This window comes from Heterodontus francisci, chromosome 43 (genome assembly GCF_036365525.1).
Source record: "Heterodontus francisci isolate sHetFra1 chromosome 43, sHetFra1.hap1, whole genome shotgun sequence".
Taxonomy (NCBI): domain Eukaryota; kingdom Metazoa; phylum Chordata; class Chondrichthyes; order Heterodontiformes; family Heterodontidae; genus Heterodontus; species Heterodontus francisci.
This window is the reverse complement of record NC_090413.1, coordinates 27,884,730-27,912,371: the sequence shown is the minus strand read 5'-3', so window position 1 is coordinate 27,912,371 and position 27,642 is coordinate 27,884,730. Positions and strand designations below refer to the sequence as shown.

The 27,642-nt window shown below is 47.6% G+C and overlaps 1 protein-coding gene and 1 long non-coding RNA gene across 2 annotated transcripts in view; both read left to right on the top strand.

The window, feature by feature from the left end:
- The window catches only part of ppan (peter pan homolog), a 42,668-nt gene that overhangs the window by 6,993 nt on the left and 8,033 nt on the right, over positions 1-27,642 (top strand). Inside the window, exons 5-12 of the mRNA XM_068021028.1 lie at positions 1,521-1,691; positions 2,362-2,438; positions 3,042-3,149; positions 4,704-4,827; positions 5,435-5,513; positions 5,988-6,117; positions 7,511-7,683; positions 9,465-9,986. Of these exons, the coding sequence (XP_067877129.1) occupies positions 1,521-1,691; positions 2,362-2,438; positions 3,042-3,149; positions 4,704-4,827; positions 5,435-5,513; positions 5,988-6,117; positions 7,511-7,683; positions 9,465-9,986 (1,384 nt within the window). The remainder of the gene's footprint in view (positions 1-1,520; positions 1,692-2,361; positions 2,439-3,041; positions 3,150-4,703; positions 4,828-5,434; positions 5,514-5,987; positions 6,118-7,510; positions 7,684-9,464; positions 9,987-27,642) is intronic.
- LOC137355768 (uncharacterized) lies at positions 12,918-27,382 on the top strand. The gene is made up of 3 exons (XR_010970964.1): positions 12,918-13,797; positions 26,732-27,219; positions 27,325-27,382. It is a non-coding gene; the product is annotated as an uncharacterized lncRNA (long non-coding RNA).

Genomic DNA, 27,642 nt, shown 5'->3' with positions numbered 1-27,642 from the left:
CACTGTAAATAGTTGTTGTGACGGTGGTCTCGGGCAGTCCGATTTGCTACAGATCAGACACCCAAATATTGTTGCTCTGACACATCACAGCTGAATGGTTCATCTCAATGTCCCGAATGAGTTTTGAATGAATTGTTAAATTGTTCAGTATGAATCCTGTCAGTCCAGAGAAATCTATAATCAGTTTGTTGTCGACTCATTGATGCGGATTGATCGCTGTGATTACCGACAACTCCGTTGTCATTGTATCATGTGACTACCAGGATGGTGGTAGGTGAACCAGATGCACGCTGGTCTTTATTCGTTCAGCAACCTCTGTGTTCCTTAAGTGTATTTTTCCAGTATTAGTCATGCTTTGTAAAGATATTTACCTCACTCAGCTCACTCTGCTTAATCCCTCTGATTTGGTACTTCTGGCCTGTATAAACCCACTGAGGGTGTGCAGCACAGTGAGGCTCTGTCCTTCTAATGAGATGTTAAACCAAAGCCCCCAAATTCCTTTGCTGACAGCCCGGGTGAGTAAAGCTCTTATAGCACTATTGGAAATTGCCCACAGCTCGCTCCCTCCCCCCCACCTTCCTCCTTGCTTCCAGCCCTCCCTCCCCTGGACCAACACCCCACACCTTCCCTCTCCCTCCCCCTTCGCCTTCCCTCTCCCTCCCCCTTCGCCTTCCCTCCCCCTCCCCCTTCGCCTTCCCTCCCCCTTCGCCTTCCCTCCCCCTTCGCCTTCCCTCCCCCTTCGCCTTCCCTCCCCCTTCGCCTTCCCTCCCCCTTCGCCTTCCCTCCCCCTTCGCCTTCCCTCCCCCTTCGCCTTCCCTCCCCCTTCGCCTTCCCTCCCCCTTCGCCTTCCCTCCGCCTTCGCCTTCCCTCCCCCTCCGCCTTCGCCTTCCCTCCCCCTCCCCCTTCGCCTTCCCTCCCCCTCCCCCTTCGCCTTCCCTCCCCCTTCGCCTTCCCTCCCCCTCCCCCTTCGCCTTCCCTCCCCCTCCCCCTTCGCCTTCCCTCCCCCTCCCCCTTCGCCTTCCCTCCCCCTCCCCCTCGGGCCCACCCCTCCCACCACCTCTCAACCCGGGCCCACCCTGCTCACCTTTTTTACACCCCCGCCCCCAAGCAGCCCACCTCCTTCCTTCCACCTGGGCCCACCCCGTCACTTTTTTCCTGCGCCCTCCCCCGACTCACCACCTGCCCTCCCCCGAGCTCATACTACCAAAAGAAACTGAAGTTTTTAGAAATGGAAGTTAAACTGATATCCTCTCCCTGTTTGAATGATCAGCTCTCCTTGTATCTCTCTCCGTCAATTCCCCCCTCCCCAGTCCCTTCTCCCTCCACAAACTCATCTAATTGTGCCTTGATCCTATTTAAACCACCCAATCAGTGGGCTTCCCTGGTACAGCTCCCTCATCCTCTGGGTGAAAGTTTGATCTGAATTTTCTCCCAACTTGCTGAGCAACGGCCGCTTCCTGGGATTTGAAACATTGTGAGCAGTTTTCCTGGATTTACTGTGTGCTTCCTGTGATTCCCAGTATTCCCTGGTGAAAGACATCATCTCATCCTTGAAGAGACACCGGATGCATGAGCAACAGTTTAGCCATCACCCCCTGCTGGTGCTGAATAACTTCCGAGGAGATGGAATGCACATCAAGTTGATGGCCACCATGTTCCAAAATATGTTCCCGTCAATCAATGTCTACAAGGTAGGAGAATCAGGAGTGGGGGAGGGGAAGGGCGGTGGTTGAGGACTGGGGGTGGGGGAACATCTTGAAGGACACACTGGGTATTAGCAGTTTCCATCACCCCGCCATTGGCGGCCTTCAGCTGCTGAAACCCTGCTCTGGAATTCCCTTCCTAAACCTCTCCCCCCTTTAAGCCCCCCCCCTCCCCCCCCTCCCCTTTAAAACATAACTCGTTGACCAAGCTTTTGGTCACCTGTCCTAATAACTCCTTGCATGGCTCCGTCAAATTTTGTTTGAAAATGGTCCTGTGAAGCACCTTGCAATGTTCTACTACGTTAAAGGTGCTATATAAATACAAGTCATTGTTGTTGCACCGGAAGTCAATGTGACCTGTGTAAGCCAGAGGGTCCATGATTCCATTCTTGGTCCATGCTGAGCCAGAACGTCAGTAGGGTGTCTGTAGTTATTCTGTGATTCCCTTGCCTTGCTCCGGGGACTGTCAGCCATGATGGTGCTGCTGATTTGCTATCCTGTGACCCCGGCTGGACAGGGTGCAGGTTTGGATTTTGCTGTCATGCCTGTTGCCCTGATATCCTGTTCAAGCTGTGGTCTGGTGTGTTGAGACTGTGTCCTCCTGCACACTGCATTGCTGTTGATCTTCCTTAACCCAGTCGTATCTGTCTCTTTACAGGTTGGATTGAATGCCATCAAGCGCTGTGTCCTGATAAACTACAACCCTGACACACACATGGTTGATATCAGGCACTAGTAAGTGAGCATGCAGTATCTCAGCTCGGCTCCCAGTTTCACAGCTTTGTCATTTTTTTTTTAAATGGGGGAGGGGGGTGATTTCCCTCTGTGTCTGTGGGTGAATGCATAGCCCCAGAGTAAATGAGCTTCCGGGGGGTGGGGCAGGGAAAATAGGATGTCAACTGATTCTTGGGGGGAGGGGGGAATGTGGGGAACGTATGGAAATGGTTGAGGTGGGGGTGGAAAGTCAGCTGCCCGGTGGTTCTGTGTTTGAGAGTTTGCTAATCTGAGAATTGAATTGGACTCTCTTCCCCCTCCCCCCACACAACTTGAAAAAAAAAATTTGGGGGTCCAATGCAGTCTGGTCATTGTGTTTGTAAATCTGGAACTCTTGTCCCTTCCCAAAGGACTGTGCACGCTGGGCAGTCAATTCAATATTTCAAGGCTGAGACCAGTTCGATTTTTGTCAGGTTAAAGGGTCTTGCAGGATGTGGATCAGTGGTGGGTAAATGGAGTGAGGTACACATCAGCTGTGATCTAATGACAGAGCAGGCTGGAGGGGCTGAATGGCTTCCTGTCCTTTGTGAAACTTAGTAACTAACACATTCCTCCTCTCTCCAGCTCCATTAAGGTGGTTCCTGTGGGGATGAGCCGGGGGATGAAGAAACTACTCCAGGAGAAGTTCCCCAACATGAGCAAGTTTGAAGATATCAGTGAACTACTGATGAAGTAAGTGCTGGGGTGGGATCTAGGCCCTGTTCTCTTTCTCAACCGTCCTCTCCGAGGAACCCCCCCGGGATTAGTTCCATAGGCCCCGGCATTTTGTCGTGATCTGAAGCAGGAGCATGTTTATGTGGCAGGAAGTAGACAGTATGTCTGTGGGGCAGGTACTGTATCTGTTACATTCGGTGACCTGCTGCTCTCACGCAGTATAGGTTGCTAATTTTTATATTAATTGTGTTTATTGTATGCAGGTGGTGGGTACTAACTAGGGATTCACTTCTGCTATAAAAAGGAACAGACTGAAACTGTGGTTGTTGGGCCAGGAGGTGTATACTTGTAATCTATAACTCTGTAAATAAATGCCTATGTAAGTGTGTAAAGATTGGCTCCAGTTCTATCCTTTACCTAGCTTTCTGGATTATTACAGGTGAAACACACAGCCACCGACATGCATTCTGATTTGGTGCTTGGGTTCTCTGGCTACCCTAATAACACACATTCCTGATCGAATGATTCTCTCCCGATTTGCCATTCTCTCATAGTCATTACAGCATAGGAGGTGGCCATTCGACCCATTGAGTCCATGCTGGGTGGAGAGGCTTTGGGTAGCATTGCAGAGAATGGGTCTAGGCAGCTGAAAGTGTCGCTATTACTGTTGGTGCAAATAGAGGGATCGCGTAAGAGACTGGAATCAGAGGACTGGGGTGTGTGCGGAGGGTTATAGGAGATTACAGAGATAGGGCAAGGCCATGAAGGATTTAAACATGATGAGAATGTTAAATCTGAAGCATTGCGGTACCAGCAGCCGATGTGGGTCAGCAAAGACAGGCTGATAGGTGAGTGGGATAGGATTTGGAATTCCGGATGGGCTGAAGTTTCCAGAGCATGGAAGAGGGGAAGGTCAGCCAGGATAGCATTGGAATAATCAAGTCTGTAATTTCCTAAACAGATAATCTAGATAACACATTTCACTCTGTATCAGAGTACTGTATATCAATTGAAATACTATCAGAAAGAGCCAAATTTGGATGGAGACAGGAGGACGTCAGTGTGAACTTTCAGTCTCATCCTGCCAAAAAGAAAGATTTGCATTTATATGGCACCTTTCACAACCTCAGGATGTCCCAAACCCCTTTAAAGCCAAAAGCAGTGTGACTGATTTATGTAATTCCCTGAGGTGAGTATGCTGATGTAGAACCCTGTCATCTTCTCTAGTCCTCAGCTCCTCGGAGAGCTGGGGGACCTCACAGACATGCTCGCATGTTCTTGCTGCTTGGGATGCAGAAGCCAAACTGAAAGTCAAAGCTCTTTAGTAGCTGGTCCCGGAAGTAGTGTCTCTCGATCTCTTAGTCCTTTCACTCTCAGCAACAGAAGTGTCAGTGTATTTATCCAGTAACGTTCACCGTGTCGTTCTAACCACAGGCTGGAGCTGCTTTACTTTTTTTTTTCCTCTCTCTCCCTCTTTTCTCCCCCTCCCCCCCCCCCCCCCCCCACCCCAACTCGTTCCCTGTACATTAATACAAAGGGATTTGGAGTCATTTCAATGTATCTGAATTTCAGGGGGGCCAATCTGTCTGAGAGTGAGGCTGAGCAGGATGGCGATGACAACATTACTGAACTGCCACAGGTTTACGCAGGCCGCGGCAATCTGAAGGCCCAGCAGAGTGCCATTCGACTCACGGAGGTGAGTGGGTTTTCTGTAGATTGCAGTACTGCTGGATCAGCTTCAGTTTTTCTTTGCAGCTTCGCACTAGCCCCAGCCTTATTTGGAGAGGACAGCCTGGCACAGAGGTTTGGAGCTCTGCATGTGACCTGCCGTCAGCTCCAGCCCACTCTTCACCCAGACATCTGGCAACAGAAACATTTCCATATCGGGAGATGTTCTCAATGAGAATTTTCTTACTGGACCGTCAGTGTCCTTTGCCCCGCTGGCTCAGGGAGTTAATGCACCGCCCAGAGTGAAACAGACCGTTCTGGGTTAGACTCCAGGACTGCACTGACCTCTCCTGGGTGGGTTCAGGCATTGCCCTATCCCCCCTGCTGTCAGTAACCCCCTGGGCCAGTATGGGCATTGCCCCTTCCCCCTGTTGTCATTACCCCTCAGTTTGGAGGGTGAGGGTGATGTCAGCCTGGTTCCAGGTTAACCAGGTATGTGGTGACATGTGACAGTATAATATGATGTAACTCTCCACCTGTATTCTGTGATCTCAGTACTAACTGGCTGAGCATTATTCAGTGTCATGTATTTCTTGTACCAACACTCTGCATTAGTGCAATCTTGTATGTCTCAGATTGGCCCTCGAATGTCCCTGGAACTGGTGAAGATTGAGGAGGGGATGTGTGATGGACAAGTGATGTACCATTCATTCAGTAAGTACTGGCGAAAGCGATCCACCCACCACACGTCGGGGGCGGGGCCCACCTGTCTGGAGTGGAGGGGGCGGGGCCCAACTGTCCCCGGGGGTTTTGGGGGGGGTGGCGCGCAGAGGGGGCATCAAGGTTTGATTAGGCTCGAGGTGGGAACAGTCAGTTTTTTACATGTTTGATTTGAGCTTTATTGCTGTCTCAGCTGTAGTTAAATGAATATCATGATGTTTAGATGTCAGGTGGCTCAGGTGGGTTTATTCTGTTAGCTGCAGAGATGTACAGGGGAGGAACATCCCAGACCTGACCCCTGGTGTGTGCTCGACAATGTTGGGACTACTCTAGTGCCCTGTGGGGAGGAAGCAATTTCCCAAAGCCCCTGATCACTAAATGCACTGGCCAGGAGAGAATCAGAACAGATATTATGTTTTAGAAATGGCTGCGTAATGTATTTTATCCTTTGTTTAAACTCTGCTCCAGTTCAAAAGACAGAGGAGGAAGTCCAAGAGATGCTTCAGCAGAGACAGAAGCGACAGAAACTGAAAGAGGAAAGACGAAAAAAACAAGAAGGAGACATCCATCGCAAGCAGGAGGAGCGAGAGCTGCACAAGTGAGTGCGGCGCTGTACGCCCCGTCCTCGGTGTGCAGGCCGCGGCGCTGTACGCCCCGTCCTCGGTGTGCAGGCCGCGGCGCTGTACGCCCCGTCCTCGGTGTGCAGGCCGCGGCGCTGTACTCCCCGTCCTCGGTGTGCAGGCCGCGGCGCTGTACTCCCCGTCCTCTCCCAGTTGGTGGAGAGCTTTGGGAACCATAGGTCCAAACTCCTCCTGAGCACGCTCCACTTACCATGCATCACATCCCGAATTACTCACTGTTATTTTCCCAAAGCATCTTTCCTAATTTGTAATATAAAAGCATAGGAAATAGGAGCAGGAGTAGGCCGTTCAGCCTCTCAAGCCTGCTCTGCCATTTAATATGATCATGGCTGATCTGATCTTGGCCTCAACTCCACTTTCCTGCCTGTTCCCCATAACCCTCGACTCCCCTACAGTTCAGCATCTGTCTGTCTCAGCCTTAAATATATTCAGTGATCCAGCCTTCGCAGCAGTCTGAGGTAGAGAATTCCAAAGATTCACAACCCTCTGAAAGAAGAAATTCCTCCTCAATTCTGCCTTAAATGGGCTGCCCCTTCTGAAATTATGCCTCCAGTTTTAAATTCCTGCACAAGGCGAAACATCGTCTCAGCATCTACCCTGTCAAACCCCCTCAGGATCTATCAATAAGAATTGGAATGACCAATACAAACTGTGTCCCTAGGGAGCCTGTTGTGTAGTTTGACCACTCACTCACTGAAATATGGTTCCCGCAGACTAGTTTTGAATTTGGACACAGTGAAATGGCTTGTCATAGTCAACATTATCGAGTCCATTCATTATCTAGTCCATTTAGAATCCTAAAAAAAAAGCTGTCACATCACTTCTCCGCCTTCTCCTTTCCAATGTCCAGTATTTATATAATAGTTCATTATATCCAGACCCTCCTCCCACTCACTCATTCTGTTTGGGTGAACAATGTCTGTTAGAATAACTTACAGACCCGCCCTCCCACCTTCCTGAGCAGCAAGGCAGCAGAGAGAGAGCAGACAGCGGGTGGAAATGTAGACTAGAGTGGCGTTGAAACAAATTGAAAGGATGTGTCCAGCTTGATTGGTGCAGTATAGGACTGTGGGTAAGAACAGTGCCAGCTGAGTTGGGTAAATCGAGCATTGGTGATTAGGTGGCACAAAGCTTTGGGTTTAGACAACCTGGACATTGTAGGAGTGAGGGAGCTAACAGGTCCCAGCAGTGAATGAGCCAGAGTAAGGAGGAGCAACAAAACACTGAGAAGGAATATCAGGAAAGAGGGTATATTAGAGAGCTGGAGGGGAAAGTTCAGAGAAACAGGCCATAGTTTATATAAGAACAGGAACTTTATTCTAATTTGCCCTACAAATCCGTTTATTTCAGAAAAAAGAGTCTGGCTGGAATGCAGAGGAAGAAGTTTCAAGCTGATGAGGCTGAAGGGGACATTGAGGCTGAAGACCCATGTATTGAGGAGAAGCGAATCCTGAATGACCAGTCTGACACTGATTCAGACCGAGAGTATTACAGACAGGAAGTTGGCGTTGAACCAGACGATGGTAACATTTTATTTCACTTTATCTTGAGGTTGCTGCCTTTCAGCTGGAAATAGGACTGTTTTTAATGGGGAGAACACCTCCGAATTTATTGGCAGAGCTTCTGTGGAATTGTTCATGTGTTGAAGGTTGCGAGGGAGTGGGGTGTGATGTGGGAGGGCTTGCGCATCTCGACAGTGGACAGCAGGAGGAAGTTTGTAAGTGGTCTCGATCTGTTTCCTTTTGGTTTCTGAAAAGTAAAACTTTACTTCCTGACTGCACAGCGAAACAGATTTTTCACCCCGGTATTTACTGGTTTTAATTGAATAAACCTTTCAGGACTGAGATGAGAAATTACTTCATCCAGAGAGTGGTGAGCCTGTGGAATTCACTACCACAGAAAGCAGTTGAGGCCAAAACATTGTATGTTTTCAAGAAGGAGTTACATATAGCTCTTGGGGTGAAAGGGATCAAAGTGGGAATTGGTTACTGAGTTGGATGATCAGCCATGATCATAATGAATGGCGGAGCAGGCTCGAAGGGCCGAATGGCCTACTCTTTTCTATGTTTCTAAACCTATCCATGTCTGTCGGAAGGATTAACTTTTTTATCTGGGATAGCAAATAGGCCCTCTGTCCCATCTGTTTAGGATAAAGGGCCAAGACGTATAAAACATAAGAAAAGATTAATCTTTCCTAATTCCTTTTGTGCCAGGTATCTCCATTTGTCCTTCGAAAGATTCTTCTCAAATATTTTCATTCAGAATTTTTATTCCGAACCTCCCTTCAAACCTGAATGGCCTTTCCATAATTTGTCACCTAGATTAATCATCAATGCTCATTGCTAAGAATATTCTCGATAACCAAACATCAATAAAATAAGCTGAACAGCTATTACCATTTACAATAAAAATTAAGAATGTCAAAATTGCAATGTTTTAAGTAATGTGCACTATTTGTTGAATTGGTTCTTTGAATATAGTAGCAGTTTAAGCAGAAAGAAAAAAATTGGGTTTTATGTTTTATACAAAAATAACATTCAAATTACTTTCACGTAAAAGATTGTTTTCCTTGGGGTCTTTAGTCAGTGCTGGTCCATTGATGCACAGGAGTAGAGGCTGAATGCAGCTCTGACAACAAGTCTTGGCAAGTTCTACAAATGGCATTTCTTACCAGTCATTTGGAATTTACTTACCAGTCTCTCGTGCATCAGATCAATTTGCGCATACACAAGTGTGACACCCAGAATATGATCGTGGCGACGTGTATCTGCAAACTTGTCTTGCTATGAAAAAAATTGTAAAGAAACCACAGCAGTCATTTTCACTGTACAGGTAAACACTCCAGAAAAGTGCAGTACCAAAGCCATGATGTCTGCAGGTTCTTAATGGAACTGTCCATGCATAAGCTCAAAACTGAATAGTAATCAACTCACCCAGTGTTTAATTAAACATCATTTGTAGTTCCACCACAGCAGAACCTCACCCACCTGTTGGGGAAACAGATGCAACGCTCGTTTTTAAACCCTGCTTGTTGGGTTTCTCCCCCCGAGAGCTCAGTTAAAATGCATGTAAATCCCCCTCCAACTTGCTGTCTCACACTAATACATGTTCCATCACTCTGGTGTTGTGCACTCTGAGCAGGGCACTGTTTGGGATAAAGATTTAGTGATAGGCATTGAGATAGGTCACCTGCTGCTGTCAGATATGTGATGGCTGCAGCATGAGAAGTTAACGAGATATTTCCTCCTTCACGTTGCTCGGTTATGTTTTTTCTGAACCTATTTGTAACTTCTTTTTCTCACAGATCTGTTTCCAACAGCTTCACGCAGGAAAAGGAAGAGGGATAATTCATCACAATCAGTCAGGAAGTACAAGAGAGCCAAGGGCCCAGATAAAGCAGCCAACAAGCAATGCACTGGCCCAGACTCTGACAGAAACGATAGCAAGAAGAGTTTGCAAGGGAGGAAAACTCGGCTTATTGGGACTTACCTGGTTAATTCTAGATTCAAGGGCTCTCTTCGCGGGAGTAAAGTTGTACACAAGGGCAAGGGTCGTCGAGGTCCAGCCTCAAAGGACAAAGGTCGTCGAGGTCCGGCCTCAAAGGGCGAGGGTCGTCGAGGTCCGGCCTCAAAGGGCGAGGGTCGTCGAGGTCCGGCCTCAAAGGGCGAGGGTCGTCGAGGTCCGGCCTCAAAGGGCGAGGGTCGTCGAGGTCCGGCCTCAAAGGGCGAGGGTCGTCGAGGTCCGGCCTTCAAGCATAAGGATCAGTCCAAGGGCAAAGGTCAATCTCAGAGAAAACACAAAATAAAATGTTACTTTAAACAGAAATGAAAATAAGACCAGAAGAATGCACAGAGACAATAAAAAAAGATTTTGCTGGCTTTATACTATTGTTTCTCCACTTTGCGGGGCACCTCTGGAGCTCCAGTTTATGCAGAAACGCAGCTGAAAGTTGTCAGTAAATTGCCAATGTTGATGGACGATCCCTTGGATTTACTCTCAGTAACTCTCACAAAATACAAATGAGTGTTTTTTAAAAAAAAAATATACAACACCACATACTATTTGTAAGAATGTTTTTTGCGGGTATTGTTCAAATCGAGGTGAAGTGTAGAATCTAATGCTCGTGGCTCAGTGTTGGCTTTTCAACCACGGGGTGCTTCGATGGAACCCTCCCTGTTCCTACGGTGGTAATCCCCCTGAGAAAGGGGCTCACTATAAATGTGCTCAGTCTCTCCAGCAGTCATGGGAGATGAACAGGGGAGTCCTGCCAGTCCACAGGAAGTACAGACTCCTGAAAGGGCTTAGTCACTACCGAGCTTTTCACTGAGTTGCCGCAGGTAATACTGAGAGTTAGAATCTGTCAAATCTGAAGCCAAGTTACCTGTAAAGGTTAGCCCTGGGGCCAAGCGCACCTCACTTCATCCTGAGCTGTTTCTGTCCCTGTTTGAGTAAAGGTGTTAGAGTGAATAAATGTGGCTGGTGGGTGCTGAGTGGAGATGGAACACCAGCCACTAGATGGAGAGGTGGGTGATGGTTACTGGGTGGAAAGGTGGTATTGGATGGCGAGGTGGGTGCTGGTTGGAGAGGGGGAGTTGGACACTGGGTAGAGATGGGCCATCGGGCACTGGGTGGAGAGGTGGGAGCTGGGAAATGGTCCCTTGTTGAAGTGATTGGCTGCAGGGACTCATTGTCCCAGTTGCTCGACATGATGTGGAAAGTTGGATACAATGGATTTGCTTGCAGACTTGGCTCACAAAGCTTTGGTGGATAAATCAGGATGGTTTGAGTTATTTTTGTTTGTGTGATGCACAACTCCCATACTCCAAGCCGATTGCTCTCCTCGACGATGCTGACATATAACCCCATCGTCCCTGGAAACTTGAGGTGTGTGATGTTGGCATTGCTTCTGAACAGAGATAAGAAGCAGTGGAGGCGAAGTGACAAGTGGTATTGAGCCTGAAATGGGGGTGGTGCAGGGTAGGAGTGAGAGCGAGCAGGCTGGGGGTGTTGTGTCTGTAGGGTGGTAGGAAAATGAGCAAGTGGACTGGGGGTATGGTATTGAGGGGGGTAGGAGTGAGTGAGCAGGCCGGGGGTATTGTGTGTAGGGGGTTAGGAGTGAAAGCGAGCGGGCTGGGGGTATCAGTCTGGCTCCTGTTGGGGGGGAGGTGAGAGGGGGAACCCGTTGATTGAGTTGAGGATTCCTGGTGTGTTTGAGGCTTCACCCCTGCAGCTTTCGGATAGGAAGGAGACCATTGCAGTCTGGGTGCATTAGTCCAAGCTGGTAACTGCATGCAATCCAGTTTGCAAATTCTCACCCACCCTACTGCCCCCAGTGTGAGTTGGTGTGTAAGGTTAGTACAGTTTATCAACGTATGCACTGGGAATGTATCTTGCAGAGGCTGATAGATGGTCACCCTGCTCTATGGCAGTCTCCTGGTTAATGATTCACACACTCAGTGACATTGCTCCATCAGTGATCTTCTGTCTTCCTTACAATCTCCCAGCTCCCAGGGTCAGTTATCCTGAATGCGGTGACCTTTCCTACTCTTTTTCTGCGCTTTTCCTTTAGAATTTGTAAATTATTTTTTTATTTCTTCCTTCCAATTCCATTTCCCCCCCCCCCCCACTCATTTTCCCTTCCATTTTTTGTCTTGATTCCAAAGTTACTGAAGTCCTCCTACATCAGGGCCACTGTCTCCCAGTCCTGTAAACACTTTCATTAGCCCCCACAGGTTCAGTCTTGATCTGGAGTACACCTGAACCTCTCAGTTCAAGGTTCGCGCTTTGACACCCTGGTTTAACTGGTCTGAGCCCCACTGTTGAGGCACTACAAGTGGGCTCTGTGCCTCCTTGTATATCAGCTAGGGTTCCTGCTCCTGATCTTATAGCCATTGCTCAAATGTCACTGCAGGTGTGAAGCCCACCTGGTTGAATATCATTATCCGGTGTAATAGACCAAGGCAGAATAGGCTGCAGTTCAACTATCTGACAGTCACTTGGAGTGGGATCTTAAAAAAGACAAAAACAGAATTATGTTGACCTATGCAATGAGTTCATCAGGTGAGTATTTGAGTCCTACAGACCAAACCCCCTGGTTAATCTCAGGCAGAACAGTAAAACTGCCACAAGGGAATGAACCCAGTTTCCTACTTCTGTTCCATCTTCTCCCACTTACACCCTCCACCACTGATGCACAGTGTGTACCATCTACAAGATGCACTGCAACAACTCAGCAAGGCTCCTTCGACAGCACCTTCCAAACCCACGACTTCTACCATCTAGGACAAAGGCAGCAGATGCATGGAAACACTGCCAACTGCAAGTTCCCCTCCAAGCCACACACCATCCTGACTTGGAAATATATCACTGTTCCTTCACTGTCGCTGGGTCAAAATCCTGGAACTCTCCCTTACAGCACTGTAGGTGTACCTACCCCACGTGGACCACAGCAGTTCAAGAAGGCAGCTCACCACCACTTTCTCGGGGGCAATTATGGATGGGCAAGAAATGCTGGCCTAGCCAGCGACGCCCACATCCTGTGAATGAAGAAAAAAAGTGAAGTTTCTGGGCTAAGTGCAGATAAGGTACAGCTGGAGAGAAGCAGCTGAGAGCCAGATATGTGAATAGAGTGTTATTCACTGGAAATGCTTCGTGCAGGTCCCTTCCTGTTATTGTAATTTTCAAACCGCAAGCTATATAGAGTTAATAGCACACAGCTCTACACAGTTTCAAAAAGGGCGGCGCAGTGGTTAGCACCGCAGCCTCACAGCTCCAGCGACCCGGGTTCAATTCTAGGTACTGCCTGTGCGCAGTTTGCAAGTTCTCCCTGCGACCATGTGGGTTTTTGCCGGGTGCTCCGGTTTCCTCCCACAGCTAAAGACTTGCAGGTAGATAGGTAAATTGGTCATTATAAATTGCCCCTAGTGTAGGTAGATGGTAGGAGAATTGAGGGAAGGCGGGGATGTGGTAGGGAATATAGGATTCATATAAATGGGTGGTTGTTGGTCGGCACAGACTTGGTGGGCCGAAGGGCCTGTTTCAGTGCTGTATCTCTAAGAAAAAAAAATAGAAACCCCCCCAGAACTAAACCATGTCAGGTTGGTTTATATACTAACGGGGGATGTCACAGCTGGCGGTGGGCAGGGCTCGGAAACTGAAGTGGGTCTTGGGGAGGGCGATAGTCGTAGGGCAGAGTTGGGGGGAACAGTTTTGGGGCTGCCAGGCAGGCAGTGTTGGGGGTCGTAGCATGGGAGTGGTGTGAGGGGGAGGGGAGAGACTGAAGCAGCAGATGGGAGACAATGGTCTGGACAGAAGCAACCCTGAAGGAGTCCGGACAGATATCAGGGATGGTAAATAATGAGCTGCATCCTGCTGGAGTCCAGCCAGCAGTACAGTAATAAGAAACCACTGCACACTTTTTAGAAGCATCACCCTTTTGCTGCCACACATTGTTTTTCGGTGTGACCTTTCACAGTGAAGCTCATGTTGGAAATAAAACCTACTGCAGACAGGCTGCTATTTCAGTGCGGTGCCATCGAAGGCGTCTTTAGATGTTTAACCCGAAGCCCTGCTTGCTGAGGTTTTTAGAGCAGAGCAGGCCTCCCAGAGTCACTGCCCATCAACATCATCTGTCATATGTAAGTGTTTTTAAGATGTTTCTGGGAAGTGAAAAGGTGTTTTGCTCATGCAAGACTTTTGAATTGGTTCTCAGGATGTGACCAACACTGCAATGGCCTCATTTGTTTGTTTCCCTGATATTATGCTGGCTTACACAGCCACTAAAAGTCTGTGTAGTGTGGGGCTGGAATTGTGTGTTGGCTCGGATTGGGAAGGAGCAGTGGGTTCCCTCCCCAGAAAGCATTACTGAATGTGATGCGTTTTTACAGCAGTCCAGTTAACCCCCAAATATCAGCTCCATTGAATGTATGACCGTGGGTGTTCCTAGTCCAGTATTGTAACCACAATATGAAGCAGTAAAAGGGGTGCATATGACAGATGTTAGGCGGATAATACAATTGAGAACCAGGCTGAATATAAAAGGTTCAGAGGGGAAGTGGAAAAGCAAATAAGAGAAGTAAAGATAGTATGAAAGGAGGTTGGTGGTAGGGAATATGGGATTATGGTAGGGTTAATATAAATGGGTGGTTCTTGGTCGGCACAGACTCGGTGGGCCGAAGGGCCTGTTTCAGTTCTGTATCTCTAAATAAAAATAAAATAACATAAAAGGGAACTTAAAAGTCTTCTATAGGCATATAATTAGCAAAAAGGTGATAAAAGGAGGATTGGGGACGATTATGGACCTAAAAGGGGATTTACACATGGAGACAGAGGGCGTGGTTGAGGTATTAAATGAATACTTTACTTTCCCATGGAAGAAGATGCTGCCCAAGTCGGCATGAAAGAGGAGGTACTTGAAACACTGGATGGGCTAAAAATTGATAAAGAGGAGGTATTAGAAGGGCTTGCTGTACTTGAGAGTTGATAAGTCATTAGGACTGGATGAGATGCATCCAAGGATACTGAGAGAAGTAAGGGTGGAAATTGCAGAGGCACTGGCTATAATCTTCAAATCCTCCTTAGATATAGGGGTGATGCCAGAAGACTGGAGAATTGCAACTCTTGCACCCTGGTGCAACAATGTGTGTGAAGACAAGCCCAGCTTGTCAGTTTAACCTCAGTGCCACACATAACAGACTTGTCAGAAAAGTTAGAGCCCATGGAACAAAAAGGGATAGTGACAGCATGGCTACAACGTTGGCTGAGTGACGGGAAACAGAGAGTAATGGTGAACAAAAACAAGAAATGCTGGAATCACTCAGCAGGTCTGGCAGCATCTGTGGAAAGAGAAGCAGAGTTAACATTTCGGGTCAGTGACCCTTCTTCGGAACTGACAAATATTAGAAAAGTCACAGATTATAAACAAGTGAGGTGGGGGTGGGGCAAGAGATAACAAAGGAGAAGGTGTAGATTGGACCAGGCCACATAGCTGACCAAAAGGTCACGGAGAACAGGCAAACAATATGTTAATGGTGTGTTGAAAGACAAAGCATTAGTACAGATTAGGTGTGAATACACTGAATATTGAACAGCAGCAAGTGCAAACCTGAAGATAAACAACCTGAAAAAACAGTGGGTAAGCAAACTGAACAAACTAAGATGAAATGAAATAACTGCAAAAAAAGATTGTAAAAAAATGTAAAAATGAAGAAAAAATAACTAAAAATGAAAGTAAAATGGGGGGCTGTCATGCTCTGAAATTATTGAACTCAATGTTCAGTCCGGCAGGCTGTAGTGTGCCTAATCGGTAGATGAGATGTTGTTCCTCGAGCTTGCGTTGATGTTCACTGGAACACTGCAGCAATCCCAGGATAGAGATGTGAGCATGAGAGCAGGGGGGAGTGTTGAAATGGCAAGCAACCGGAAGCTCAGGGTCCTGCTTGCGGACTGAGCGGAGATGTTCTGCAAAGCGGTCACCCAGTCTGCGCTTGGTCTCCCCAATGTAGAGGAGACCACACTGTGAGCAGCGAATACAGTATACTACATTGAAAGAAGTACAAGTAAATCGCTGCTTCACCTGAAAGGAGTGTTTGGGGCCTGGGATAGTGAGGAGAGAGGAGGTAAATGGGCAGGTATTACACCTCCTGCGATTGCAGGGGAAGGTGCCCTGGGACGGGGACGAGGTGGTGGGGGTAATGGAGGAGTGGACCAGGGTGTCGCGGAGGGAACGATCCCTTCGGAATGCTGACAGGGGAAGGGAGGGGAAGATGCGACTGGTAGTGGCATCACGCTGGAGGTGGCGAAAATGGCGGAGGATGATCCTTTGGATAACGAGGCTGGTGGGATGAAAAGTGAGGACAAGGGGAACCCTGTCACGGTTCTGGGAGGGAGGGGAAGGGGTGAGGGTAGAGGTGTGGGGAATGGGTCGGACACGGCTGAGGGCCCTGTCAACCACAGTGGGGGGAAATCCTCGGTTGAGGAAAAAGGAGGTCATATCAGAAGCACCGTCATGGAAGGTAGCATCATCAGAGCAGATGCGTCGGAGACGGAGAAACTGGGAGAATGGAATGGAGTCCTTACAGGAGGTAGAGTGTGAAGAAGTGTAGTCGAGGTCGCTGTGGGAGTCAGTGGGCTTATAATGGATATTGGTAGACAACCTATCCCCAGAGATGGAGACAGAGAAGTCGAGGAAGGGAAGGGAAGTGTCAGAGATGGACCATGTAAAGGTGAGAGAAGGGTGGAAATTGGAAGCAAAGTTGATAAAGTTTTCTCAACTGAGCTTCCGGTTGCTTGCCATTTCAACACTCCCCCCTGCTCTCATGCTCACATCTCTGTCCTGGGATTGCTGCAGTGTTCCAGTGAACATCAACGCAAGCTCGAGGAACAGCATCTCATCTACTGATTCGGCACACTACAGCCTGCCGGACTGAACATTGAGTTCAATAATTTCAGAGCATGACAGCCCCCCATTTTACTTTCATTTTTAGTTATTTTTTCTTCCTTTTTACATTTTTTTACAATCTTTTTTTGCATTTATTTCATTTCATCTTAGTTTGTTCAGTTTGCTTACCCACTGTTTTTTTCAGGTTGTTTTTCTTCAGGTTTGCACTTGCTGCTGTTCAATATTCAGTGTATTCATACCTAATCTGTACTAATGCTTTGTCTTTCAACACACCATTAACATATTGTTTGCCTGTTCTCCGTGACCTTTTGGTCAGCTATGTGGCCTGGTCCAATCTGCACCTTCTCCTTTGTTATCTCTTGCCCCACCCCCACCTCACTTGTTTATAATCTGTGACTTTTCTAATATTTGTCAGTTCCGAAGAAGGGTCACTGACCCGAAACGTTAACTCTGCTTCTCTTTCCACAGATGCTGCCAGACCTGCTGAGTGATTCCAGCATTTCTTGTTTTTGTTTCAGATTTCCAGCATCCGCAGTATTTTGCTTTTATTTTAGTGTTTAATTCACTGCCACTTCTCTTCCAGGAATGCCTACCTTGAAGAAGTTCTGCTCTTCTCTCCGACGGGATTTTCGTTTGTCTCTTTTACCTTGTTCACCTTCATTGCTTTCTATTTCCCTCCTGGTGTTTGATAAGGTATCTTCCAAAACTCGTTTTCACAGCCACATCTCCTTCCTCAGTGACTGTCTCCGGCTCCGACTTATTCCATGTGGATTCCAACTGCAGTTTCACCCATCATGCTTTGAAACCACCCAGGATCACAGGTATCTCCGAGAAATACAACGTTCCTCGGACTGCTACTCTCGCCGCATCCTGAGATCCACACTCAGTGCTATGCGCCGCCACATGCACACACTGGACCTCTCTCTCCAGCAGCACCATCTCACCTTATCTCAAATCTGTTCTACTCCGCAGTTTCATCTCATCTTACGTCTCATCCGACGCATTAACAAAAAACTTTTTTTCTTCCTTTCAGGTGTTAAGGAACGCAAGCTCCAGCAGCTGATGGGGACTAATGCCCCTCCAGATCCTCCTTCTGCTTCACTTCCCTCTGACCCCACCCCTTCTGATCTGACCCCTTGCCGTGTATTCACACTACCCGCTGACCTCCCCCTCTCTGATGCTGAGCGTTCTGTACTCAGCAAAGGTCTCAGTTTTATCCCCTTACGCCCCCACCTCAATGAATTTCGTGCTCGGCATGACGTTGAGCTCTTCTTCCGTCGCCTCCGCCTCCGGGCTCACTTCTTCGACCAGGAGTCCTCCCCCCGACCAGCAGACCCATTCACCCGCCTCCAGCATTCTCCCTCCACCTGGACCCCTCCCCCTGGCCTCTTACCCGCTCTTGATCTCTTCATTGAAAACTGTCGGCGAGACATTGGTCGTCTCAATTTCTCTGCCCCCCTCACTCACTCTAACCTGTCCCCCTCTGAACTTGAGGCACTCCGTTCTCTCAGGTCTAACCCCGACATGGTCATCAAACCTGCAGACAAGGGTGGTGCTGTTGTTGTATGGCGTACCAACCTCTACCTTGCAGAAGCTCAACGCCAACTCACGGACACTTCTTCCTACCTCCCTCTGGACCATGACCCCACCACCGAACATCAAGCCACCGTCCACTGACCTCATCTCCTCTGGAGATCTTCCCTCTACGGCTTCCAACCTCATAGTCCCACAACCCCGGACAGCCCGCTTCTACCTCCTTCCCAAAATCCACAAACGGGACTGTCCCGGCAGACCCATTGTGTCAGCCTGCTCCTGCCCCACTGAACTTATTTCTTCCTATCTAGACTCTATCTTTTCTCCGCTGGTCCAGTCTCTTCCCACCTACATCCGTGACTCTTCTGACGCCCTACGTCATTTTGACAATTTCCAGTTTCCTGGTCCCAACCGCCTCCTCTTCACTATGGACGTCCAATCGCTCTACACCTCCATCCCCCACCAGGATGGTTTGAGGGCTCTCCGCTTCTTCCTGGAACAGAGGCCCAACCAGTCCCCATCCACCACCACCCTCCTCCGCCTGGCTGAACTTGTTCTCACATTGAACAACTTCTCCTTCAACTCCACGCACTTCCTTCAAGTAAAAGGTGTCGCTATGGGTACCCGCATGGGTCCTAGTTATGCCTGTCTTTTTGTGGGATATGTCGAGCATTCTTTGTTCCAGTCCTACTCAGGCCCCCTCCCCCAACTCTTTTTCCGGTACATTGATGACTGTATCGGTGCCGTTTCCTGCTCCCGCCCCGAACTAGAAAACTTTATCAACTTTGCTTCCAATTTCCACCCTTCTCTCACCTTTACATGGTCCATCTCTGACACTTCCCTTCCCTTCCTCGACTTCTCTGTCTCCATCTCTGGGGATAGGTTGTCTACCAATATCCATTATAAGCCCACTGACTCCCACAGCGACCTCGACTACACTTCTTCACACCCTACCTCCTGTAAGGACTCCATTCCATTCTCCCAGTTTCTCCGTCTCCGACGCATCTGCTCTGATGATGCTACCTTCCATGACGGTGCTTCTGATATGACCTCCTTTTTCCTCAACCGAGGATTTCCCCCCACTGTGGTTGACAGGGCCCTCAGCCGTGTCCGACCCATTCCCTGCACCTCTACCCTCACCCCTTCCCCTCCCTCCCAGAACCGTGACAGGGTTCCCCTTGTCCTCACTTTTCATCCCACCAGCCTCCATATCCAAAGGATCATCCTCCGCCATTTTCGCCACCTCCAGCGTGATGCCACTACCAGTCGCATCTTCCCCTCCCTTCCCCTGTCAGCATTCCGAAGGGATCGTTCCCTCCGCGACACCCTGGTCCACTCCTCCATTACCCCCACCACCTCGTCCCCGTCCCAGGGCACCTTCCCCTGCAATCGCAGGAGGTGTAATACCTGCCCATTTACCTCCTCTCTCCTCACTATCCCAGGCCCCAAACACTCCTTTCAGGTGAAGCAGCGATTTACTTGTACTTCTTTCAATGTAGTATACTGTATTCGCTGCTCACAGTGTGGTCTCCTCTACATTGGGGAGACCAAGCGCAGACTGGGTGACCGCTTTGCAGAACATCTCTGCTCAGTACGAAAACATGAGCCTGAGCTTCCGGTTGCTTGCCATTTCAACACTCCCCCCTGCTCTCATGCTCACATCTCTGTCCTGGGATTGCTGCAGTGTTCCAGTGAACATCAACGCAAGCTCGAGGAACAGCATCTCATCTACCGATTAGGCACACTACAGCCTGCCGGACTGAACATTGAGTTCAATAATTTCAGAGCATGACAGCCCCCCATTTTACTTTCATTTTTAGTTATTTTTTCTTCATTTTTACATTTTTTTACAATCTTTTTTTGCATTTATTTCATTTCATCTTAGTTTGTTCAGTTTGCTTACCCACTGTTTTTTCAGGTTGTTTTTCTTCAGGTTTGCACTTGCTGCTGTTCAATATTCAGTGTATTCACACCTAATCTGTACTAATGCTTTGTCTTTCAACACACCATTAACATATTGTTTGCCTGTTCTCCGTGACCTTTTGGTCAGCTATGTGGCCTGGTCCAATCTACACCTTCTCCTTTGTTATCTCTTGCCCCACCCCCACCTCACTTGTTTATAATCTGTGACTTTTCTAATATTTGTCAGTTCCGAAGAAGGGTCACTGACCCGAAATGTTAACTCTGCTTCTCTTTCCACAGATGCTGCCAGACCTGCTGAGTGATTCCAGCATTTCTTGTTTTTGTTTCAGATTTCCAGCATCCGCAGTAATGGTGAACAGTTGTTTTTCAGACTGGAGGAAGATATATAGTGGTGTTTCCCCAGGGGTTGGTGATAGGACCCTATCTTTTCTTCATATATATTAATAACTTAGACTTGGGTGTATAAGGCACAATTTCAAAATTTGCAGGTGACACAAAACATGGAAGTACTGTGAACTGGGAGAACAGAGATAAACTTCAAGAGAACATAGGCTGGTTGGTGGAATGGGCAGACAAGTGGCAGATGAAATTTAATGCGGAAAAGTGTGAAGGAATTAATTTTGGTAGGAGGAACGAGGAGAGGCAATATAACATAAAGGGTACTGTTATGACCAGGTGAGACAGGGGTCTAGGGATTCCCTCTCTTTGCCTGGTCTAGCCATAACAGGGTTTAATTTTAAATACACTGTGTTTTTAGCTCCTCCTCAGTGAATCCTTGTTCACCGTTTTCCAATTGTAAGGCAAAGAAATCAATTAGATAGGTTTTCTTAGATTTAAACAAGAAAGGTGGAAATTTATTAATCTTAAACTCTAATTCGGGTAGCGGCTACGAATATGCTACATGACCACGCTAGCATACATACGTGATAATCACACACGCAGATAGAGACAGAAAAAGTAGAAAAGAATAAAGGGGAAAAGTTTGAGGCAATGGATGGGTTTCTATTTACTGTCCTTTGAGTTTGATGTTGAGTCTTTGGTTGCCGGTAAGTCTTGCTGTTTGTTGGGACCCAGTGCATGCTTTAACTTGTTTCGATGTGGGGGGCTTTTCTCTCTTGAGTTTTATGCAACTTCACCGGATCTGGAGGCTCGGGAGAAAGTGAGAGAGAGCCAGCCAGGAGAGAGGCTTTCTTGTATATATATAATAAAAGCAAAATACTGCAGATGCTGGAAATTTGAAATAAAAACAAGAAATGCTGGAAATACTCAGCAGATCTGACAGCATCTGTGGAGAGAGAAGCAGAGTTAACATTTCAGGTCAGAAACCCTTCATCAGAACTGACAAATATTAGAAATGTAAAAGGTTTTAAGCAAGTAAAGCGGGGGTGGGGCAAGCGATAACAAAAGAGAAGGTCACAGAGAATAACCGACCAGAAGGTCATGGAGCAAAGGCAAATGGTATGTTAATGGTGTGCTGAAAGACAAAGCGTAAGAACAGAGAATTGACTGTAAAATGAACAGCCCTGGCTCCAAGCACAAACAATATAAAAACACAGTTCCGATGAAGGGTCACTGACCCGAAACGTTAACTCTGCTTCTCTTTCCACAGATGCTGCCAGACCTGCTGAGTGGTTCCAGCATTTCTTGTTTTTATATTATAAAAAAACAGTGGGTAGGCACAGGAGAAACAAACAACGATAACATTTTTATTTTTAGAGAGAGATACAGCACTGAAACAGGCCCTTCGGCCCACCGAGTCTGTGCCAACCATCAACCACCCATTGATACTAATCCGATATTAATCCCACATTCCTACCACATCCCCACAATTCCCCTACCTACACTAGGGGCAATTTACAATGGCTAATTTACCTATCAAAGTGCAAGTCTTTGGCTGTGGGAGGAAACCGGAGCACCCAGCGAAAACCCACACGGTCACAGGGAGAACTTGCAAACTCTGCACAGGCAGTACCCAGAACCGAACCCAGGTCATTGGAGCTGTGAGGCTGCGGTGCTAACCACTGCGCCGCCCAACAAATTAAAAAGAAAAAATAACTAAAAATAAAAAGAGGGGCCCATCATGCTCTGAAATGATTGAACTCAATGTTCAGTCCGGCAGGCTGTAGTGTGCCTAATTGGTAAATGAGATGCTGTTCCTCAAGCTTGCGTTGATGTTCACTGGAACACGGCAGCAAGCCCAGGACAGAGATGTGAGCATGAGAGCAGAGGGGAGTGTTGAAATGGCAAGCAACCGGAAGCTCAGGCTCATGTTTTCGTACTGAGTAGAGGTGTTCTGCGTGATCACCCAGTCTGCGTTTGGTTTCCCCAATGTAGGGGAGACCTCATTGTGAGCAGTGAATACAGTATACTAAATTGAAAGAAGTACAAGTAAATCGCTGCTTCATCTGAAAGGAGTGTTTGGGGCCTTGGATAGTGAGGAGAGAGGAGGTAAATGGGCAGGTATTACACCTCCTGCGATTGCAGGGGAAGGTGCCATGGGAAGGGGACAAGATGTTGGGGGTAATGGAGGAGTGGACCGGGGTGTCGTGGAGTGAATGATCCCTTTGGAATGCTGACAGGGGAAGGGAGGGGAAGATGCGTTTGGTAGTGGCATCACGCTGGAGGTGGCGGAAATGGCGGAGGATGATCCTTTGGATGCAGAGGCTGGTGGGGTGGAAAGTGAGGACAAGGGGAACCCTGTCACGGTTCTGGGAGGTAGGGGAAGAAGTGAGGGTAGAGGTGCGGGAAATGGGTCGGACACAGTTGAGGGCCCTGTCAACCACAGTGGGGGGGGAATCCTCGGTTGAGGAAAAAGACATATCAGAAGCGCTGTCATGGAAGGTTGCATCATCAGAGCAGATGCGTCGGAGATGGAGAAACTGGGAGAATAGAATGGAGTCCTTACAGGAGGTAGGGTGTGAAGAAGTGTAGTCGAGGTAGCTGTGGGAGTCAGTGGGCTTGTAATGGATATTAGTAGACTGCCTATCACCAGAGATGGAGATAGAGAAGTCGAGGAAGGGAAGGGAACTGTCGGAGATGTACCAGGTGAAGGTGAGAGAAGGGTGGAAATTAGAAGCAAAGTTGATAAAGTTTTCTAGCTCGGGGCGGGAGCAGGAAACGGCACCGATACAGTCATCAATGTACCGGAAAAAGAGTTGGGGGAGGGGGCCTGAGTAGGACTGGAACAAGGAATGTTCAACATATCCCACAAAAAGACAGTTATAACTAGGACCCATGCGGGTACCCATAGCGACACCTTTTACTTGAAGGAAATGAGTGGAGATGAAGGAGAAGTTGTTCAATGTGAGAACAAGTTCAGCCAGGCGGAGGAGGGTGGTGGTGGATGGGGACTGGTTGGGCCTCTGTTCAAGGAAGAAGCGGAGAGACCACAAACCATCCTGGTGGGGGATGGAGGTGTAGAGAGATTGGACGTCCATAGTGAAGAGGAGGCGGTTAGAGCCAGGAAACTGGAAATTGTCAAAATGAGGCAGGGTGTCAGAAGAGTCACAGATGTAGGTGGGAAGAGACTGGACCAGCGGAGAAAAGATGGAGTCAAGATAGGAAGAAATAAGTTCAGTGGGGCAGGAATAGGCTGAAACAATGGGTCTGCTGGGACAGTCCTGTTTGTGGATTTTGGGAAGGAGATAGAAGCGGGCTGTCTGCGGTCATGGGACTATGAGGTTGGAAGCTGTAGAGGGAAGATCTCCAGAGATGAGGTCAGTGACAGTTCTGTGGACAGTAGCTTGATGTTCAGTGGTGGGATCATGGTCCGGGGGAAGTAGGAAGAAGCGTCTGAGAGTTGGCGCTGAGCCTCTGCAAGGTAGAGGTCGGTGCGCCAGACAACAACAGCACCTCCCTTGTCTGCAGGTTTGATGACAATGCCGGGGTTAGACCTGAGAGAACGGAGTGCGGCAAGTTCAGAGGCTTTCTTGTTCCAGCTTCAGGCACCAATGGTAGTCTGACCCCAAACTATCCTGTGAGCACAATTCAAAACTCCAAGTCGGCCAGCAGGTTAGTCATGTGACTAAGTTTTTTCAACAAACTCTCCTGCATCTTTACTAAAAACAAAATACTGCAGATGCTGGAAATCCGAAATAAAAACAAAGTGCTGGAAATACTCAGCAGGTCTGGCAGCATCTGTGGAGAGAGAAGCAGAGTTAACGTTTCAGGTCAGTGACCCTTCATCAGAACTGACAAATAATGGAAATGTAAAAGGTTTTAAGCAAGTAAAGCGGGGGTGGGAGAAAGAGATAACAAAGACGAAGGTGTTGATAGGACAAGGTCACAGAATAGCTGACCAGAAGGTCATGGAACAAAGGAAATGGAATGTTAATGGTGTGCTGAAAGACAAAGCATTAGTGCAGAGAGGGTGTGAATGAGTGTAAAGCACAGAGCACTCCAAGCACAAACATAAAAAAACACATTAAAAAAAACAAAACAGTGGGTAAGCACAGTGGAAACAAACTAAACAAACTGAAAAACCTATAATAAAATAACCAAATAAAAAAGGAAAAAGAAATAATAACTAAGCATAAAAAGGGGGACCCATCATGCTCAGGAATTATTGAACAGTTCAATAGTGCCGTCTCCCATCACAGCAAGATGTTGATCACCATTGCCCAGCTCAATCTCTGTTAATTGAATCATTGAGCAATTCTTTTGTCTCTCCAAACACTGTCTTAGTATGCAAATGATCTTCCAGCCAAGTGTCTGGTGATCTCTTGTAAAACAAGTCACTTCTTCAGTCCAGCAACAGTTTAACATTAATGTTCATGACAAAATTAATATGCCTTATTCTTGGCATGTGGGGGTCTTCATGACAGCACAATTTTAAAGGGGTGCAGGAGCGGGGGGGGAGTAGGGGTATAGGTGCACAAATCATTGAAGATGGCAGGGCAGGCTGAGAAAGCGTTTTTTAAATATTTGTTCAAGGGATGTGGGTGTCGCTGGCCAGGCAAGCATTTATTGCCCATCCCTAATTGCCCTTGAGAAGGTGGTGGTGAGCTGCCTTCTTGAACCGCTGCAGTCCATGTGGGGTTCTTCTAGATGGTAGAGGTCGCGAGTTTGCAAGGTGCTATTTAAGGAGCCTTGGTGCGTTGCTGCAGTGCATCTTGTAGATGGTACACACTGCTGCCACTGTGCGTTGGTGGTGGAGGGACTGAATGTTAGTGGATGGGTGCCAATCAAGCAGGCTGCTTTGTCCTGGTTGGTGTTGAGCTTCTTGAGTGTTGTTGGAGCTGCACCCATCCAGGCAAGTAGACAGTATTCCATCACACTCCTGACTTGCGCCTTGTAGATGGTGGACAGGCTTTGGGGAGTCAGGAGGTGAGTTACTCGCCGCAGGATTCCTAGCCTCTGACCTGCTCTTGTAGCCATGGTATTTATATGGCTACTCCAGTTCAATTTCTGATTAATGGTAACCCCTAGGATGTTGATAGTGGGGGATTCAGCGATGGTAATGTTATTGAATGTCAAGGGGACATGGTTAGATTCTCCTTGTTGGAGATGATCATTGCCTGGCACTTGTGTGGCGCGAATGTTACTTGCCACTTCTCAGCCCAAGCCTGGATATTGTCCACATCTTGTTGCATTTCTACACAAACTGCTTCAGTATCTAAGGAGTCACGAGTGGTGCTGAACATTGTGCAATCATCAGTGAACATCCCCACTTCTGACCTTATGATTGAAGGAGGTCATTGATGAAGCAGCTGAAGATAGTTGGGCCTAGGACACTACCCTGAGAAACTCCTGCAGTGATGTCCTGGAGCTCAGATGATTGGCCTCCAACGACCACAACCATTTTCCTTCGCGCTAGGTATGACTCCAGCCAGTGGAGTGTTTTCCCCCTGATTCCTATTGACGCCAGTTTTGCTAGGTTGATAAAGCATACTGGATCCTGGGCTTTATTAATAGGGGCATAGAGAACAAGAGCAATGAACTTATGATAAACCTTTATAAAACACCGGTTCGACCTCAACTGGAGTATTGTGTCCAATTCTGGGCACCACGCTTTAAGAAGGATGTGAAGGCATTAGAGAGGGTGCAGAAAAGATTCAAGGGAATGATTCCGGGGATGAGGAACTTCAATTACATGGATAGATTGAAGAAGCTGGGAGAAGAGAAGATTAAGAAGAGATTTGATAGAGGTGTTAAAATTCATGAGGGGTCGGGACAGGGTAGATAAGGAGAAACCTTTCCCATTGGCAGAAGGATTCAGGGCCAGAGGACACTGATTTAAAGTGATTGGCAACAGAACCAGAGACGACATGAAGAAAAACATTTTTACGCAGCGAGTGGTTAGGATCTGGAACGCGCTGCCTGAGAGTGTGGTGGAGGCAGATTCAATTGTAGCTTTCAAAAGAGAATTGGACAAATATCCGAAGGGAAAATAATTGTAGGGCTATAGGGAAGAGGCAGGGGGGTGGGACTAGGTGAGTGTCTTTTGCAGAGAGCTGGCATAGACAGGATGGACCAAATGGCCTCCTTCTGTGCTGTAACAATTCTGTGACTCTATGATTCTATTCTGGTCTGTGCTTTACTGTATGTTATCTCACTGGTGCTTCACAGTGGCTTACTCAATAACTGTTCACTTCAACAGTTCAATGTTCTGTTTGCAGTTATTTGTGACTTCAGGTCTTAATGTATTGAAGGGAAACATGGTTTCGCTGTTTGTGTCTGATTTGAATTAAACAGATGTCCTGTCTATTGCTGCTCAGGTTGTCACTGTGGATAAGGAGATTCAGAGACTGACTCTGGCTGCCATCTGGTAGAAAGAAAGAGTTGCATTTTTATAGCACCTTTCAGGATGTTCCAAAGCACTTCACAGCCAACGCAGTTCTTCTAAATAACAGAAAATGTTGGAAATTCTCGTAGGTCTGGCAGGGTCTGTGGAGAAATCGACTTAGCATTTGAGGTCGATGAGCTTTCCTCTGTTCAAATGTCAGTGCGTCACTCAAATACTGGATCTTCATGTGAGCCTTCACAGTGAGCTTCTGGTGGGATATTCAACTGCGGCAAGCATTACAACTTAGCCTGACTCCATCACTAGGGATCACTGGGTGTGATCTATTGCAAAGATGCTGGCCAATGCTTTCTCCCCTCTCTAAGCCAGTGGGAGTGAAGGCAATTGTAGATTCCCTGCCAGCGACCCCACTGAGGACAGACCGAGCAGAGACTGGGATCAAAGCTGCCTCCTGCTTGGCTGGTAAGATGCTGTATACATGGGATTGTGAGCTATAGGGAGCTGTACGAAGAACTCAGCAACCACCGGTTTCCTGTCTTTATAACTGTTTAACAAATTCCCCCACAGGAAATAATGAGTTAAGATATGAAAAATCAATTTGCATCCACCCACTCTTATTCTGATACAGACTCGCCACGCTTACAGACCTTACTGGGTGCAGTTATGCAAAAGAAAAAGTACAAATAAGGAATTCACCGAGGAAAAGGACTAGAACGTTTGCTTAAAGGTGCAGTACTGTGACTCGGAAAAACCAAACTGAGAGCTCTGGACCCAGGCCATCTGTGCAGGTGAGTGAGATTATTTTAACAGTGATTTAAATTCTGATTACACAATCCCAGTAAATTGTCTGAACAGAGCAGAGTGCATTATTGTGACTGAATGTCT